The sequence below is a fragment of the Carcharodon carcharias genome, chromosome 4 (assembly GCF_017639515.1).
Source record: "Carcharodon carcharias isolate sCarCar2 chromosome 4, sCarCar2.pri, whole genome shotgun sequence".
Lineage (NCBI taxonomy): Eukaryota > Metazoa > Chordata > Chondrichthyes > Lamniformes > Lamnidae > Carcharodon > Carcharodon carcharias.
In genome coordinates this window covers 113,910,748-113,923,582 of record NC_054470.1, presented here as the reverse complement: position 1 = coordinate 113,923,582, position 12,835 = coordinate 113,910,748, and the positions used below count along the sequence as shown (strand labels likewise).

General features: G+C 45.4%; 2 protein-coding genes across 5 annotated transcripts in view; both read left to right on the top strand.

The window, feature by feature from the left end:
- Positions 1–12,835, top strand: part of fam189a2 (family with sequence similarity 189 member A2) — a 109,541-nt gene that overhangs the window by 64,522 nt on the left and 32,184 nt on the right. For 2 of the 4 annotated variants that reach the window (XM_041186785.1, XM_041186784.1), the window contains 3 exons: positions 4,460–4,594; positions 7,625–7,732; positions 12,139–12,272. In XM_041186785.1, the coding sequence (XP_041042719.1) occupies positions 4,460–4,594; positions 7,625–7,732; positions 12,139–12,272 (377 nt within the window). The remainder of the gene's footprint in view (positions 1–4,459; positions 4,595–7,624; positions 7,733–12,138; positions 12,273–12,835) is intronic. The other 2 variants (XM_041186786.1, XM_041186787.1) reach the window with 2 other exon arrangements.
- On the top strand, positions 863–1,566 carry LOC121277382 (beta-crystallin B1-like). The gene has a single exon (XM_041186788.1). It carries the CDS (start codon positions 922–924, stop codon positions 1,564–1,566), a length of 645 nt encoding a protein of 214 aa, XP_041042722.1. The 5' UTR covers positions 863–921.

Here is a 12,835-nt window from a genome sequence, read left to right as displayed (position 1 = left end):
CTGTGATACTAATCTAGCAACATTACCACCACACTACCATTCCCAAACTGAGACTGGTGTATCTTTTATGTTCAATCAACATGATTCAAGACACAGTGTGAAACGTAATAAAGTGCAGCACCATATTTTTGGCAGCAACATGCTAACATTTGGCATAGATGAGTGGTTCAGTGGGTGGCAATTCTACCTTTCAGTTGGAGAGTTGAAGGTTCAAGCCCCACTCCAGTGACATAAATGTAGTAGACTGATATGCCAGGTGCAATATTGTGGATGTGCTGCACTGTCCAAGGTGCCACCTGTTGGATGAGGTGCTGTGAATACCCTTGGATGGAAGCAGAAGATGCCATGACACCATCTTGATGGGGAGCTGGCATCCTGGCTGATACCTAACCCTCAACCAACGTCATTAAATTACAGCTTATAATTTCCTCTATTGGAATGGTGATTATCCTACAAAAATACTTCAGTAGCTCTAAAGCTTTGTGCTGTCCTCAGGTGGTGCAAGGCACTTTAGAAACACAAGTATGTCTTTTAATAAGTGTCAGATTGTTTGGAAATAGCCACAGTTCTGCATCGCAGCGATCTCAGTGGAACATTGAATCGATGTGATTTTAACCATCGGGATGCTGATAGTGTAGTTAGACTCTTCACTAAAGTTCCCAGAAGTCGGTGCCCTATGATGAATAAGAGCAAAAGCAGGTCTTGCTGACTCTCGTTCTCCCTTTCTCTCTCCCTTTTCCTCTTTCCGTGTCACGTGAACTCACTCCTGATGACTGGGGTTTTCATTATCTCAGATCTGTTGACTCTGCACTTCCTCTGTGTCTGAGTAATCCCCCACTCGGCTCAGAGCAGAGTATAAAAGAGGCGGCCAAACGACCACTGATCATCAGCCAGGCTTCCAGGAGCTAAGCGAGAGCAGCCATGTCAGAGAAGGTGAGTCGCACAACCCCTCAGTCCGAGCGGAAGAACCCGCAGCCCAGGAACCTCGACATGGGAAAGTTCGCCTACAGGATGTGGGCCTTTGAGCATGAGAACTTCCAGGGCCGCTGCAAGGAGTTTTCTGGCGAGTGCATGAATTTGTGCAACAGTGGCTTCGAGAGAGTGGGCTCCATTCGCATTGACTGTGGGCCCTGGGTGTTCTACGAGCAGGCCAACTTCTGCGGAGAGATGTTTGTCCTGGAGAGGGGAGAATATCCCCGCTGGGACTCCTGGTCCAACAGCCACAGGAGCGAGTACATCATGTCCTTCAGGCCCATCCTAATGGAGTCAGAGCAGCACAAAATCTGCCTGTACGAAATGGCGGAGTTTAAGGGCCGCAAGATGGAGATCGTTGACAATGACGTTCCCAGCCTGTACTCCTATGGTTTCACCGACAGAGTTGGCAGCGCCAGTGTGGCCTGCGGGACCTGGGTGGGCTACCAGTACCCAGGTTACCGCGGCTACCAGTACGTGTTTGAGAAGAATGATTACAGGCACTGGAACCAGTGGGGCGGCCGCAAGCCAGAGATTCAGTCCATTCGCCGAATCCGAGATAGCCAGTGGCACAAAGTTGGCTGTTTTAACTAGGAACTGGAAGAGGCCTGACCCTGGGGATTAACAGAGCGAGGTTAGCTCAGTGAGTGAGTGCAGGGTGGTGCGGGAAGACAAATACTTCTTCAAAAAACGGCATTCATCAGACTTTGCAGATATTGCACGGTTGAAGTGCACACAGGCTTTTCAGTGGGGGGTTTAGATTCTGTTGATGAATTATCCAATATGAAACTGGCTTTTACAAAGGACATTGAAATGGTTGCAAAAAATAAACTCACTTCAAACGAAAGAAAAGGCTTTTGTCCTGTTCTCGTATGTTGCTTTACAAATCTTTCCATCACAGTGCTGAAAGATCAGATGTAGCTCAGCACTGGCAGTAGGGTACCACCCAGACCGCATCCACATACCCTGCATATAGGGCAAACCAGGGGTATCTAGGAATCAACTTACCCAGAAACCTGCAAAATGTGATGACTTATCTGATTCAAGGGTCATAAGTTCAAGGTAATTGACCTCAGGATGTTCCTAAAGTGCTTTACAGCCAATGAAGTACTTTTGGAAGTGTGGTCACTGTTGTAATGTAGCAAAGCTGGCAGACAATTTGTACACAGCAAGATCCCACAAGCAATAATGTGACAGTGACTAGAAAAACTGCTCTCAATTATGTTGGATTGGGGAATAAATATTGGGCCAGAGTACGAAGGAGAACTCCCCTGCTCTTCTTTGAAATGGTGCCATGGGATCTTTCTGATCCACCATGAGGGCAAACAGGTCCTCAGTTTAATGTGTCATCTGGAAGATGACATCACCAACAGTGCAGCACTCCCTTAGTACTGACCCTCCGACAGTGCAGCACTCCCTCAGTACTGACCCTCCGACAGTGCAGCAATCCCTCAGTACTGACCCTCCAACAGTCCAGCCCTCCCTCAGTACTGATTCTCCCACAGTGCTGCGCTCACCCATACTGCACTAGCATCAGCCAGTGTTTGTGGTCAAGTCTCTAGAGTGAGGGTTGAACCTACAACCTTCTGACTCAGAGACAGAAGTTCTACCCACTGAGCTATGCCTTGCAGCGTGATGCACATCAGCGTGGGCAGGATCTTCCGGTCCTGCTGAAGTCAGTGGACTAGTGGCAGGCTTACTGCATTTTCTGGCCCCACCCCCGCTTTAGCAGGATCAGGAAATCCTGGCCTGTGTTTTGCGCCCAGACACTTTACGGATGATTCAAAAATAGAAGCAGAAGCTCTTTTTCAAAAATAAAATGGGCGTTAATATAACTGGAATAAAATAAATGATTAGCAGCCGTGATTATCGCCTCTGCAGCCTGAGTGAACTCTGCGATGTAATCTTAAATCATCCACATCCTTTGTCAGAGAGTGATAGAAAGTGCCTTATTCCTTTGACATTGGCAGTCATAAAAATAAAAAAACCTTGCATTTCTGTAGCACCTGCACAACCTCAGGACATCCCAAAGCTCATTACAGCCAATGAACTGTTTTCAAAGTGCAGCCATTGCTCTAATGTAGGAAGTGTAGGAACTACTTTTGCACAGCAAGCTCCCATAACCAGTAGTGCAAGATCATTGTAACACAGGAATGTAGGAAGAGAAGGAGGCCATTTAATCCCTCGAAACTGTTCCCCCATTTAGTGAGATGATAGCTGATCTGTGGTCTAACCCCACATTCCCACCTTTGCCCCATATCCCCTAATATCTTTGGTTAACAGAAGTCTATCAATCTCAGATCTCAAATTAACAATTGATTGAGCATCAATTGCCATTTACAGAAGAGAGTTCTAAGCTTCTACCACCCTTTGTGTGTTTCCTAGTTTCATTCCTGAAAGGTCTAGTGCAAAATTTTTAGACTATGTCCCATATAGTCATGGACTCCTCAAGCAGCAGAAATATTTTCTCTCTTTTTCTAAGCCATCAGTACCCCTGAATGTTTTGGGAAAACTTTAATAAGTTCAACCCTTCACCTTCTAAATTCCTAATTTGTGCAATCTCTCCTTGTAAGGCAACCTTTGTAGTCTGGATATCATTCTGGTAAATCTTCGCTGCCCTCCCTCTAAGGCCAATAAATTCCCTCTAAGGCCAATATATTCTTCCTAAAGCATGGTGCCCAGAACTGAACACAGATGTGGTTTAACCAGGGCTTTGTATAGCTGAAGTCTATCAATTGATCATCAGTAGTTGATGGAATGAGAGAAAGAAAGACTTGCATTTCTATAGCACTTTTCACGATTACCAGATGTCCCAAAGTGCTTTCCAGCCAATCATGTACTTTTGAAAAGAGGTCACTGTTGTAATATACGAAACAAGGCAGCCAATTGCGCACAGCAAGCTCCCACAACCAGCATTTTGATACTGACCAAAAAAACTCTTCCTTTTTAAGGATATTTCTAGAAGGATAAATATTGACCCCAGGATATCAGGGCAAACCCCCTGCTGTTCAACAAGAAATGGTGCCGTGGAATCTTTTACACCCAACTGAGAGGGCAAACAGATTCTCAGTTTAACATCCCATCTGAAGGACAGCATCCCCAGCAGTGCAGCATTCCCTCCGTGCTGCACTGAGAGTGTCGGCCTAGGGTTTATGTGCTCAAATCTCATGCATGGGACTCAAGCCCACAGCCTCCTACCTCAGTGGCAAGTGTGCTACCCAACAGGGAGAACTCCCCTGCTCTTCTTCAAAAAGTTGGGCCAAGGGACATTTGAGGTCCACTGGAGAGGGCAGACATCTCTGCTTAGCATTACTGCCAAAAAACAACCATCAGTGTATCAGGAAATAATACCCAGTGATGTGTCAAATGTTAAGGTGTGAATTGACCAGTTGACAAATATGAATGGATCAGACAATATGATTTAGTGTGGCTGCCCAGTGCTACTCTTACCAACCCCTCTAATATCTTTTCCTGTTTCTCCTTAAAGGTCAAGGTTGTTGAGGGCAATAGTTGCTTCTGCTGTGATGACAACCAGTCAATGAAATGCAATGATAAGAAGGAGATACTGATATTATACCCGGTTCTCTCCGTCTCCTGCGACACAGTGCGACTTGTGCTTAAGGTACAGTTCAGCCGTAACAAGGAACCCACCGAGTAACTGCAAAGTGTCTTTGGAAAACTCTTAACTAGGATTCTGGGAAAATCCTGACCAATTGATTAAATCAAAACAACAGGAACATCGGGATTCATTGAATCGGCACGGGCACAAAAAGGAAATGTTTCAAACACACAAGCACATTTCAATTCTGCACAGGTTTCAGATCCTGAATTCAGGATTTCTCTGTGTAACTCAGGCTGAATGTTAACTGGTTGTTGTGAATTAAATCATATTTCTGGGACACCAAGCCAAGGGTCACAGCCTTTGGAGCCAGCTAGCTCATTCCAAGAAAACATCTTCATTTTAAGATGATTAAAGGATTTGATAAGGTCGATAGAGAGAAATTATTTTTTCTGTTGGGGAGAAAGTCACAGAATCACAGAATTTTAGGAGCACAGAAGGAGGCCATTCAGCCCATCGTGCCTGCACCGGTTCTCCAAATGAACATTTTGACCTAGTGCCCTGCCTTTTCCCTGTACCCCGACACAAGTAATCATCCAATGTCCTCTTGAATGCCTCAATTGAACCTGCCTCCACCACACTTCCGGGCAGTGCATTCCAGACCTGAACCACTTCTCATGTCACATTTGCTTCTTTTACAAATGACTTTAAATCTGTGCCCTCTCGTTCTTGACTCCAGAATAAGGGGACAAAATCTTAAAGTGAGAGCCAGGCCATTCAGAGTTGATGTCAGGAAGCACTTCTTCACACAAAGAGGAGTGGAAATCTGGAGCTCTCTCCTCTAAAAGGCTGTTGAGGCTGGGGGTCAATTGGATATTTCACAACCAACTTTGATGGATTTTTGTTAAGCAAGAGTATTAAGGATGACAGAATCAAGGTGGGTCGATGGAGTTGAGGTACAGATCAGCCATGATCTAATTGGACTGAAGAACAGGCTTGAAGGGCTAAAGGGCTCCTCTGTTCCAATGATCTTAGATCCCATCTGAGCTGTGTGAAGAAGCGCTTCCTGACGATCAACTGAATGGCCTGGTTTTAATTTCCACACTGGGAACTAGCTACATTGTCAAGTCCAGACTATCTAATTCTGGGTCTATTCAAATCAGAGGCCTCTGACCCCTCCTGCAGGCAGAGAATTGTTGACATTCTTAAGTGGACCTCGGAACAGGACTGTGCACTCTGGGATTAGACCGCTGATGCTGAAAACAGAAACCTCACAATCTGGCTCAATCTCTCCTAATGAGTAAACCTGAGGACCTCTTTAATCAATTAGTTTTGATGTTACAATGATTTAAAAGACTGGAAACAGACTTGGAAGGTGACTGAGTAAATAGAGAAGGCTGCTTCTTATTTGGAGGAAAGAAGGTGAGCTCCTGAGGAGCGGCAATGATTACATAAGTAAAAGGAAGTTATGCCAAACCTTTAGGAAATATTGGTAAGGCCTCAGCTGGAGTATTGTCTGAAATCCTGAACGTCACACTTTAGGAGGATGACAAGGCCTTGGAGAGGGTGCAGAGGACATTTATTAGAATGATACCAGGGATATGAGGGAGTATGGATAACCATCTCAAGAGCATCAAGTGTAAGTGTCGAATGCTCAGTTAAACACACAATGAAGCTCTTTCTATAATCAGCTATGCATTCCTTCATTCCTACCACATGGACTCATTGCTGCAACTCTTGAATGCAAAGGGAATAACATTAATTATTTTCGAGGTGGCAACCTCCATCAAGTATACCCATCAGGTCTTAGTTGAGCAGTTTGAAAGGCATGAATTTGCTGGATTTAATCTTTATTTATTATTCTGCGTTTTGGAGGCTTTACAAATTTATGGCCAGTTGTTTAGGTTTCCAAAGGCCAGGAACCCAATTAAACAGAGCCCACATTGTATGGGTGTCAGTCGGGATTTGATGTTATGGAATGACTCCAATCCAGCCCTCCGTCACGATCTATGTGCCAGATCTTTGAAAGAGCTATCCAATCAGTCCCACTCACCCTGCTCTTTCACCCATAATCCAGCAAAATTTCCCACCTTCAAGTGTTTCTCCACTTCCTTTTTGAAAGTTACGACTGAAACTGCTTCCACCGCTCTTTCCAGCGGCGCATCCCAAATCGCAACGACTCGCTGAGTGAAATCATTTTCCTCATCACTCCCTCTGCATCTTTTCCCAATTCTCTTCAATCTGTATCCCTCAGGTTATTGACCCTTCTGCCACTGGAAACGGTTTCTCCTTACTCACTCCATTAAAAAACCCTTCATAATTTTGGACACCTCTATTAGATCTCCACTTAAACTTCTCTGTTCCAAAGAGTTTGCAAGTTTGAAGATTTCTGTTTGTTGAATCTATACCAATCTAGGCTATGTGAAAATGCATGTAAATAATCCATCACATGGATTACCTGGAAGAGACGTTGTTTTTCAAGTTTGTTTGTATGTTCCGATTTACTGGATGTTAGAATACCTTGTTTGCTACTTTTGCACAACCCCGCTACATTTCATGGCACACTTCCCCATCTTGGTTCAAGTTTAATAGATTCTATTTGTCAATGTGAATGACACGTACATCCATAATACATTTTATGCTGGTTTGGAGGCTTGTTAGCTACTCAGTAATGCTGACCATCCAGTCCATGAGACAATGCTCCATAGTAAGTCAGTCTCAGTTCCAGGAGTGAACCTCAGGCTCAATTATGTCAAACTGCAGAGAGTCTGCAGCACAGGAACAGGCCATTCAGCTCAGCTCTCTCTGCCAGTGTTTATGCCCCACCCATCCCTCTTCATCTCAACCTATCAAAATAACCTTCTGACCCTTTCTCTCGCCTATGGTTATCCAGCTTCCCCTTAAATTGTTCCCTGTGGTAGTGAGTTCCACATTCTCACCATTCTGTGGGTAAAGAAGTTTCTCCTGAACTCCCAGTTGGGTTTATTATTGACTGTCTTACATTGATGTTTTATACAATGACAGCCATGCCTCCTGGTCTAACATTGTGTAGTAAATGCTGAATTGTTATATGCTTTCCTTTCTTATTTTCAGGACCTGCTGTTTGCCATATGTGTATTGAATGCATTGACCACCACAGTGTGTGTTGTAGCTGCTGCCTTGCAGTATCTCCAGATATTTGTTGGCAGACGACCCCAGGTGGTGAGTTAATTAACCATGAACATGTATGTCCACTTGTCCGGCAAAGGCCAACACCGCTAATCTTTTGATTTGATGGTCAGAAATCCAGCAGGTGCCTCACTCAAAGGGACACATCCCCAGTCAAAATCTGTTGCACTCTCATCTCTGAATGAGAAGTTCGACGGTTTGAGTCCCACTCCAGAGAGTTGAGCACAAAATCCAGGCTGACAGTCCCAATGCAGTACTGAGGGAGTGCTGCAGTGCTGGCAGTGCCGTCTTTCAGATGAGAAGTTAAACTGTGGCCCTTCCTGCCCTCTCTGGTGAATGTAGAAGATCCCACAATGCTATTGCAAGAAAAGGAGGGGAGTTCTCCCTAGTGCTTGGCCAATTTCTACCCATCTCTCAACATCGGTACAAACAGATGATCTGTTCATTATCACATTGGTGTATGAGGGATCTTGCTGCGTGAAAATTGGCTGCTGCATTACGACATTTCAAAAAGTACCTTATTGGTTTGTAAAGTGCTTTGGGATGTCCTGAGGATGTGAAAGGCACGAGATAAATGTAAATCCTTTCTTTTTCTTTGAGGATGTATTTCAGTAACCATGGGAAGAATATCCAATCAACGTCTGGAGTTGAAGCTCCTTAATTCTAATGTATCATAGTGGGCTGTTGTCAAGTGATGATAAGTTTGGACTAAACATTGGGTGGATAGGTAGATAGGTAACCGATTTATTGAAAAATCATCATGATGATGTGTCTACAAATAAAACAAGTCATCATAATTCATAACGTACTTATAGACAATCATTAAAATAAAAATAAAATATAAAGTAAAAAAAGATTGCACAATTATGAACATTTCACTATACAAACAATTTTAATACGTTGCAAAATGCAGGTCTCCTTAATAAAAATGAAAGATCTACTGCACTCTGCATTTTGTATTAAAGTCCATCGATCACATGTTGTCAGGTTGAGTTCATTAAATTCTCAATCATTGACATACTATTTATGTGTTTTATGGAGTAGGGGATTGGGCTGTCTCACAGTCCTATTCATTCGATATCAGGCTTGTCCAACATTTCCACATGGGGGGGGGGGATCACATTTCAATTTCTCTCACACTCAGGGGGGCTGATGTGAGCAAATTTCAGAAAGATAAGATTCGGCACAGCGTTAAATTTAAAAAAAGCTGACGCATGGAAAGAAACAACTTGCTGAGGAAAAGAAAATCACAGCAATAAGTTGATTATTTATTACTTTAAAAAAATAAAACGACCATTCGAGTGTGAAAGGGTGAGAGTTTGTGTGTGTTCAGCTCCCTCTCAATCTCAAGGTGCACACTTATTCACCCTCACCACTGTGGATTCCTGAGAGTTCCTGTTGTGTGAGGTGGGGGTGAATGAGAACCCTGAGGCTGGGAGAGAGCCAGACACACTCTCCCCTCCCTCTCACTCTCACATACACACACGCACACACACACAGACACACACACACACACACACACACAGACACACACACACAGACACACAGACACAGACACACACACAGACACACACACACATGCGCACACACACACACACACCCACACCCTTTTTCTCACTCTCTCTCACATACACACATGCACACAGACACACACACACACACATGCGCATACACACACACACACACATCCCCTTCTTCTCACTCTCTCTCACATACACACACGCACACACACACAGACACACACACACAGACACACACACCCTTCTTCTCACTCTCTCTCTCATACACACATGCACACATACACACATGTACACAGACACACACACGCGTGCACGCACACACACACAGACACCCCCTTCCTTTCTTACACACACACTCAACCTCTCTCTCTCAACACACATGCACTCACCCTTCCTCTCCCTCTCTCACACCCTCACCCTCCCTCTGTCAGACACACATGCTCACTCTCTCTCAGACAACCACACACCCAGCCTCACTTACCCACCCACCCTCATTCATCACTCACACCCTCACAAACCCACACACCCTCACATGCTCATTCTTCCACCCACCCTCACTCACCCATCCACCCTCCCCTCATTCACTCACCCACCCTCACTCACTTACCCACCCTCACTTATCCACCACCCTCATTCACTTACCCACCCTCATTCACCCATCCATCCTCACTCACCCTCATTCAATCACCCACTCACACTCACCCACCCTCACCTATCCACCCGACCTCACTCACTCACCCACCCACCTTCACTCACCCAACCTCACTCACCCACCCTCACTCACTCACCCTCAATCAATCACCTACCCTCAATCACTCACCCTCATTCACCCACGCTCACTCACTTACCCTCACTCACACACACCCTTGCTCATCCACTCAACGACTCTCAACCACCTCACCCACCCTCACTCACCCACCCTCATTCACCCACCCAAAGATCCTCACTCACCCACTCTCACTCACCCAACCACTCTCACTCACTCATTCACTCACCCACCCTCACTCACCTATCCACCCTCACTCATTCACCCTACCTCACTCATTCACACACCCTCACTCACCCACCCTCACTTATCGACCCTCACTCACCCACCCATCCCCACCTACGCCCTCACTCACCCACACACCCACCCACCCACACCCTCACTCACTCACCCACCACACCCTCACTCACCCACCCACCCACACCCTCACTCACCTACCCACACCCTCACTCACCCACCCACCCACACCCTCACTCACTCACCCACCCCCACCTACACCCTCACCCACCCACCCCCACCTACGCCCTCATTCACCCACCCACACCCTCACTCACTCACTCACCCACACCCTCACTCGCTCACTCGCCCACCCTCGCTCACCAAATCGGCTGCGGGGGTGGGGAATTTACGGTGAGATCAGAAGAGAAGCCTGAGGCTTAGCAGCTCCCAAACGTGTGTGCCCACCCAGGGAAGGGTTAAGAGCTGGCTGAAAACCGGGAATGTGGGGAGGAACCGGGTAACGTGGGGTGTGCCAGGGGAACGTACCCAGAGCAGGGGCAATGTAGGGAGAATGCCAAATTTTAAACATTCACAACAACTTATGCTACAGGAGAAAAGGGTGCCTGTCGTAGAAATTGCTGAAATAGTTTGAAATTTAGCCAGAGCCAGGCAAAAGCACTATAAGCTGAGGGGCAAAGCGTGGTGAGCTGAGGCCCTATGTGCTCTACAGTTACCAGTGTTCGCTGTTCCTCCAGTCACAGCTTGGTTCTCTTCCATGTTTGCTGCTGATAGGTTCAATGTTGAAACAGGCTGTGATTGGAGGAGCAGCCCACAGCAGAAACCTTCAAACTCTCTGACCCAACATACACTCTGGGGGCCACATTAGGGGCCCACAGGCTGTGGGTTGGACAAGCCTGTTCTATATCTTATTTGTGGAACTGTGTCTTTTTAAAAAATGTTTTTATCATGGTAGGCTACATCCCACAGTTAAGTAAGCCGCCAAGAGAGGCCCAGAGATACATAGAGCAGTAGATCTAATGAGGGTCACAGACAAAGGGAGCTGTAGTTTGCATGTGCTCCCCGAACCTGTTTAAAGGCATTAGGGTCTCCAGACCAGGGACTTCCAAATGAAGAACATGCCTGTGTTCCTCAGTTAGAACCGCTAGTCTGCAACATCTAGAGCCCTGATGAGGGACAATCTTGAAAACATGAACCCATCTTTTTAGCCTACAGTTACTGATGAGATTTGAGTGCTAATACTACTGTGCAAAATTTACTGTGCAACATTTAAATAAAGAAAAGAGACAAACGTTGATGTAAAAAAATGTTATTTTATCCATTCTGCAATGTTTTATTTGATCTGATAATTCAAATAAAAGGGAGTTTGAGGATTTATATTCCCGCTGCTTTTAAGTTTTTAGGTATGGGGTTTTCTCATGTAATTGAAGATATGCCTGCATATCTTCTGGTACTCATCAGGACAAATGCCAGAACACCAAATTTCAAACCATTTCAGCAATTTATACTACAGGCACCCTTTTCTCTTGCTGTATAAATTGTTGTGCATGTTTGAAATTTGGTATTCTTGCGTTTATCCTGATGAGTGCAAGATGAAAAGCTTCAGCAGCATGTCCCTCTTTTCAGCAAGAGGCAAGTTCTGAACTACCAAACAGCTGCTTTAAAAACTCCTCATTGAGGACAGAAATAATTGATTCCAACTCTCTAGTGCTGATTGTTAGTGAATCAGAGTTGGAGAAAAATGCTCAATTTTAGCAATTGCTGTTTGTTAAGCATCAATGCTATAACATGAAGGTTTTCCCCCTTTTTTTCGATGTCGTACTGCAGATGCTTATGTAATCAAGATCAGTTCACAGCGTTACCTGGTTTATCCCACAATGTCTCATGGTTCTTTGTTGCTCCCGGTGCTTTGACAGGTTGAAGCCCAGATTCCCCAAGAAGAGTCTGAAGGAGCTCGCCAGATACCTGACCCTGATGAATTTGTTCCACCCATTCCCCCTCCTCCATACTTCTCCACTTTCTGCTCCTACACTCCCAGGATTAATCCACGGTAAGGAAAGTATTCCTTTAAACTTTATTCCCACTCGTTAGAGGAGAAAATGGACATGTACTAAAACATAAATGGTGAAAAGCTACGAACAATGAAGGGATTTTGGGATCCATGTAGACAGATCACTAAATTGGAGTGTCCAGATACAAAAATAACCAAAAAGGCTAATATTTAGACCGCTGGAATATAAAGAGGAGGAGGTTTTGCTGCAGCTATTCGAAGCTCTGGTTAGACCGCACCTGGAGTATTGGGTTCTGCGTGCTGCAGCTTAGAAAGGATATATTGGCCTTGGAAAGAATGCAACATGAACCTACCACAGTATCACCAGGGTCCCGAGGTTAGAATAGACCAAGGTTAGACCATCCAAACTGGGGAGAAGAAGGTGCTAGCCATTTCGAACGTGTCCTACAGGACCAGGTGGAGGCCAAGTGCAAACAGCGGAAGGATCGGACCAAAGTCCAAGCATCCCACCCATCCACACCTCCCCCCCCCACCCCCGTCTCATCAAACACTACCTACCCCACCTGTGGCAGAGTGTGTGGATCCAGCATTTCGCCCACCTC

What these genes read in the sequence shown, in the direction of transcription:
- LOC121277382 (XM_041186788.1), top strand. Translation starts at nt 922, where the DNA reads ATGTCAGAGAAGGTGAGTCGCACAACCCCTCAGTCCGAGCGGAAGAAC.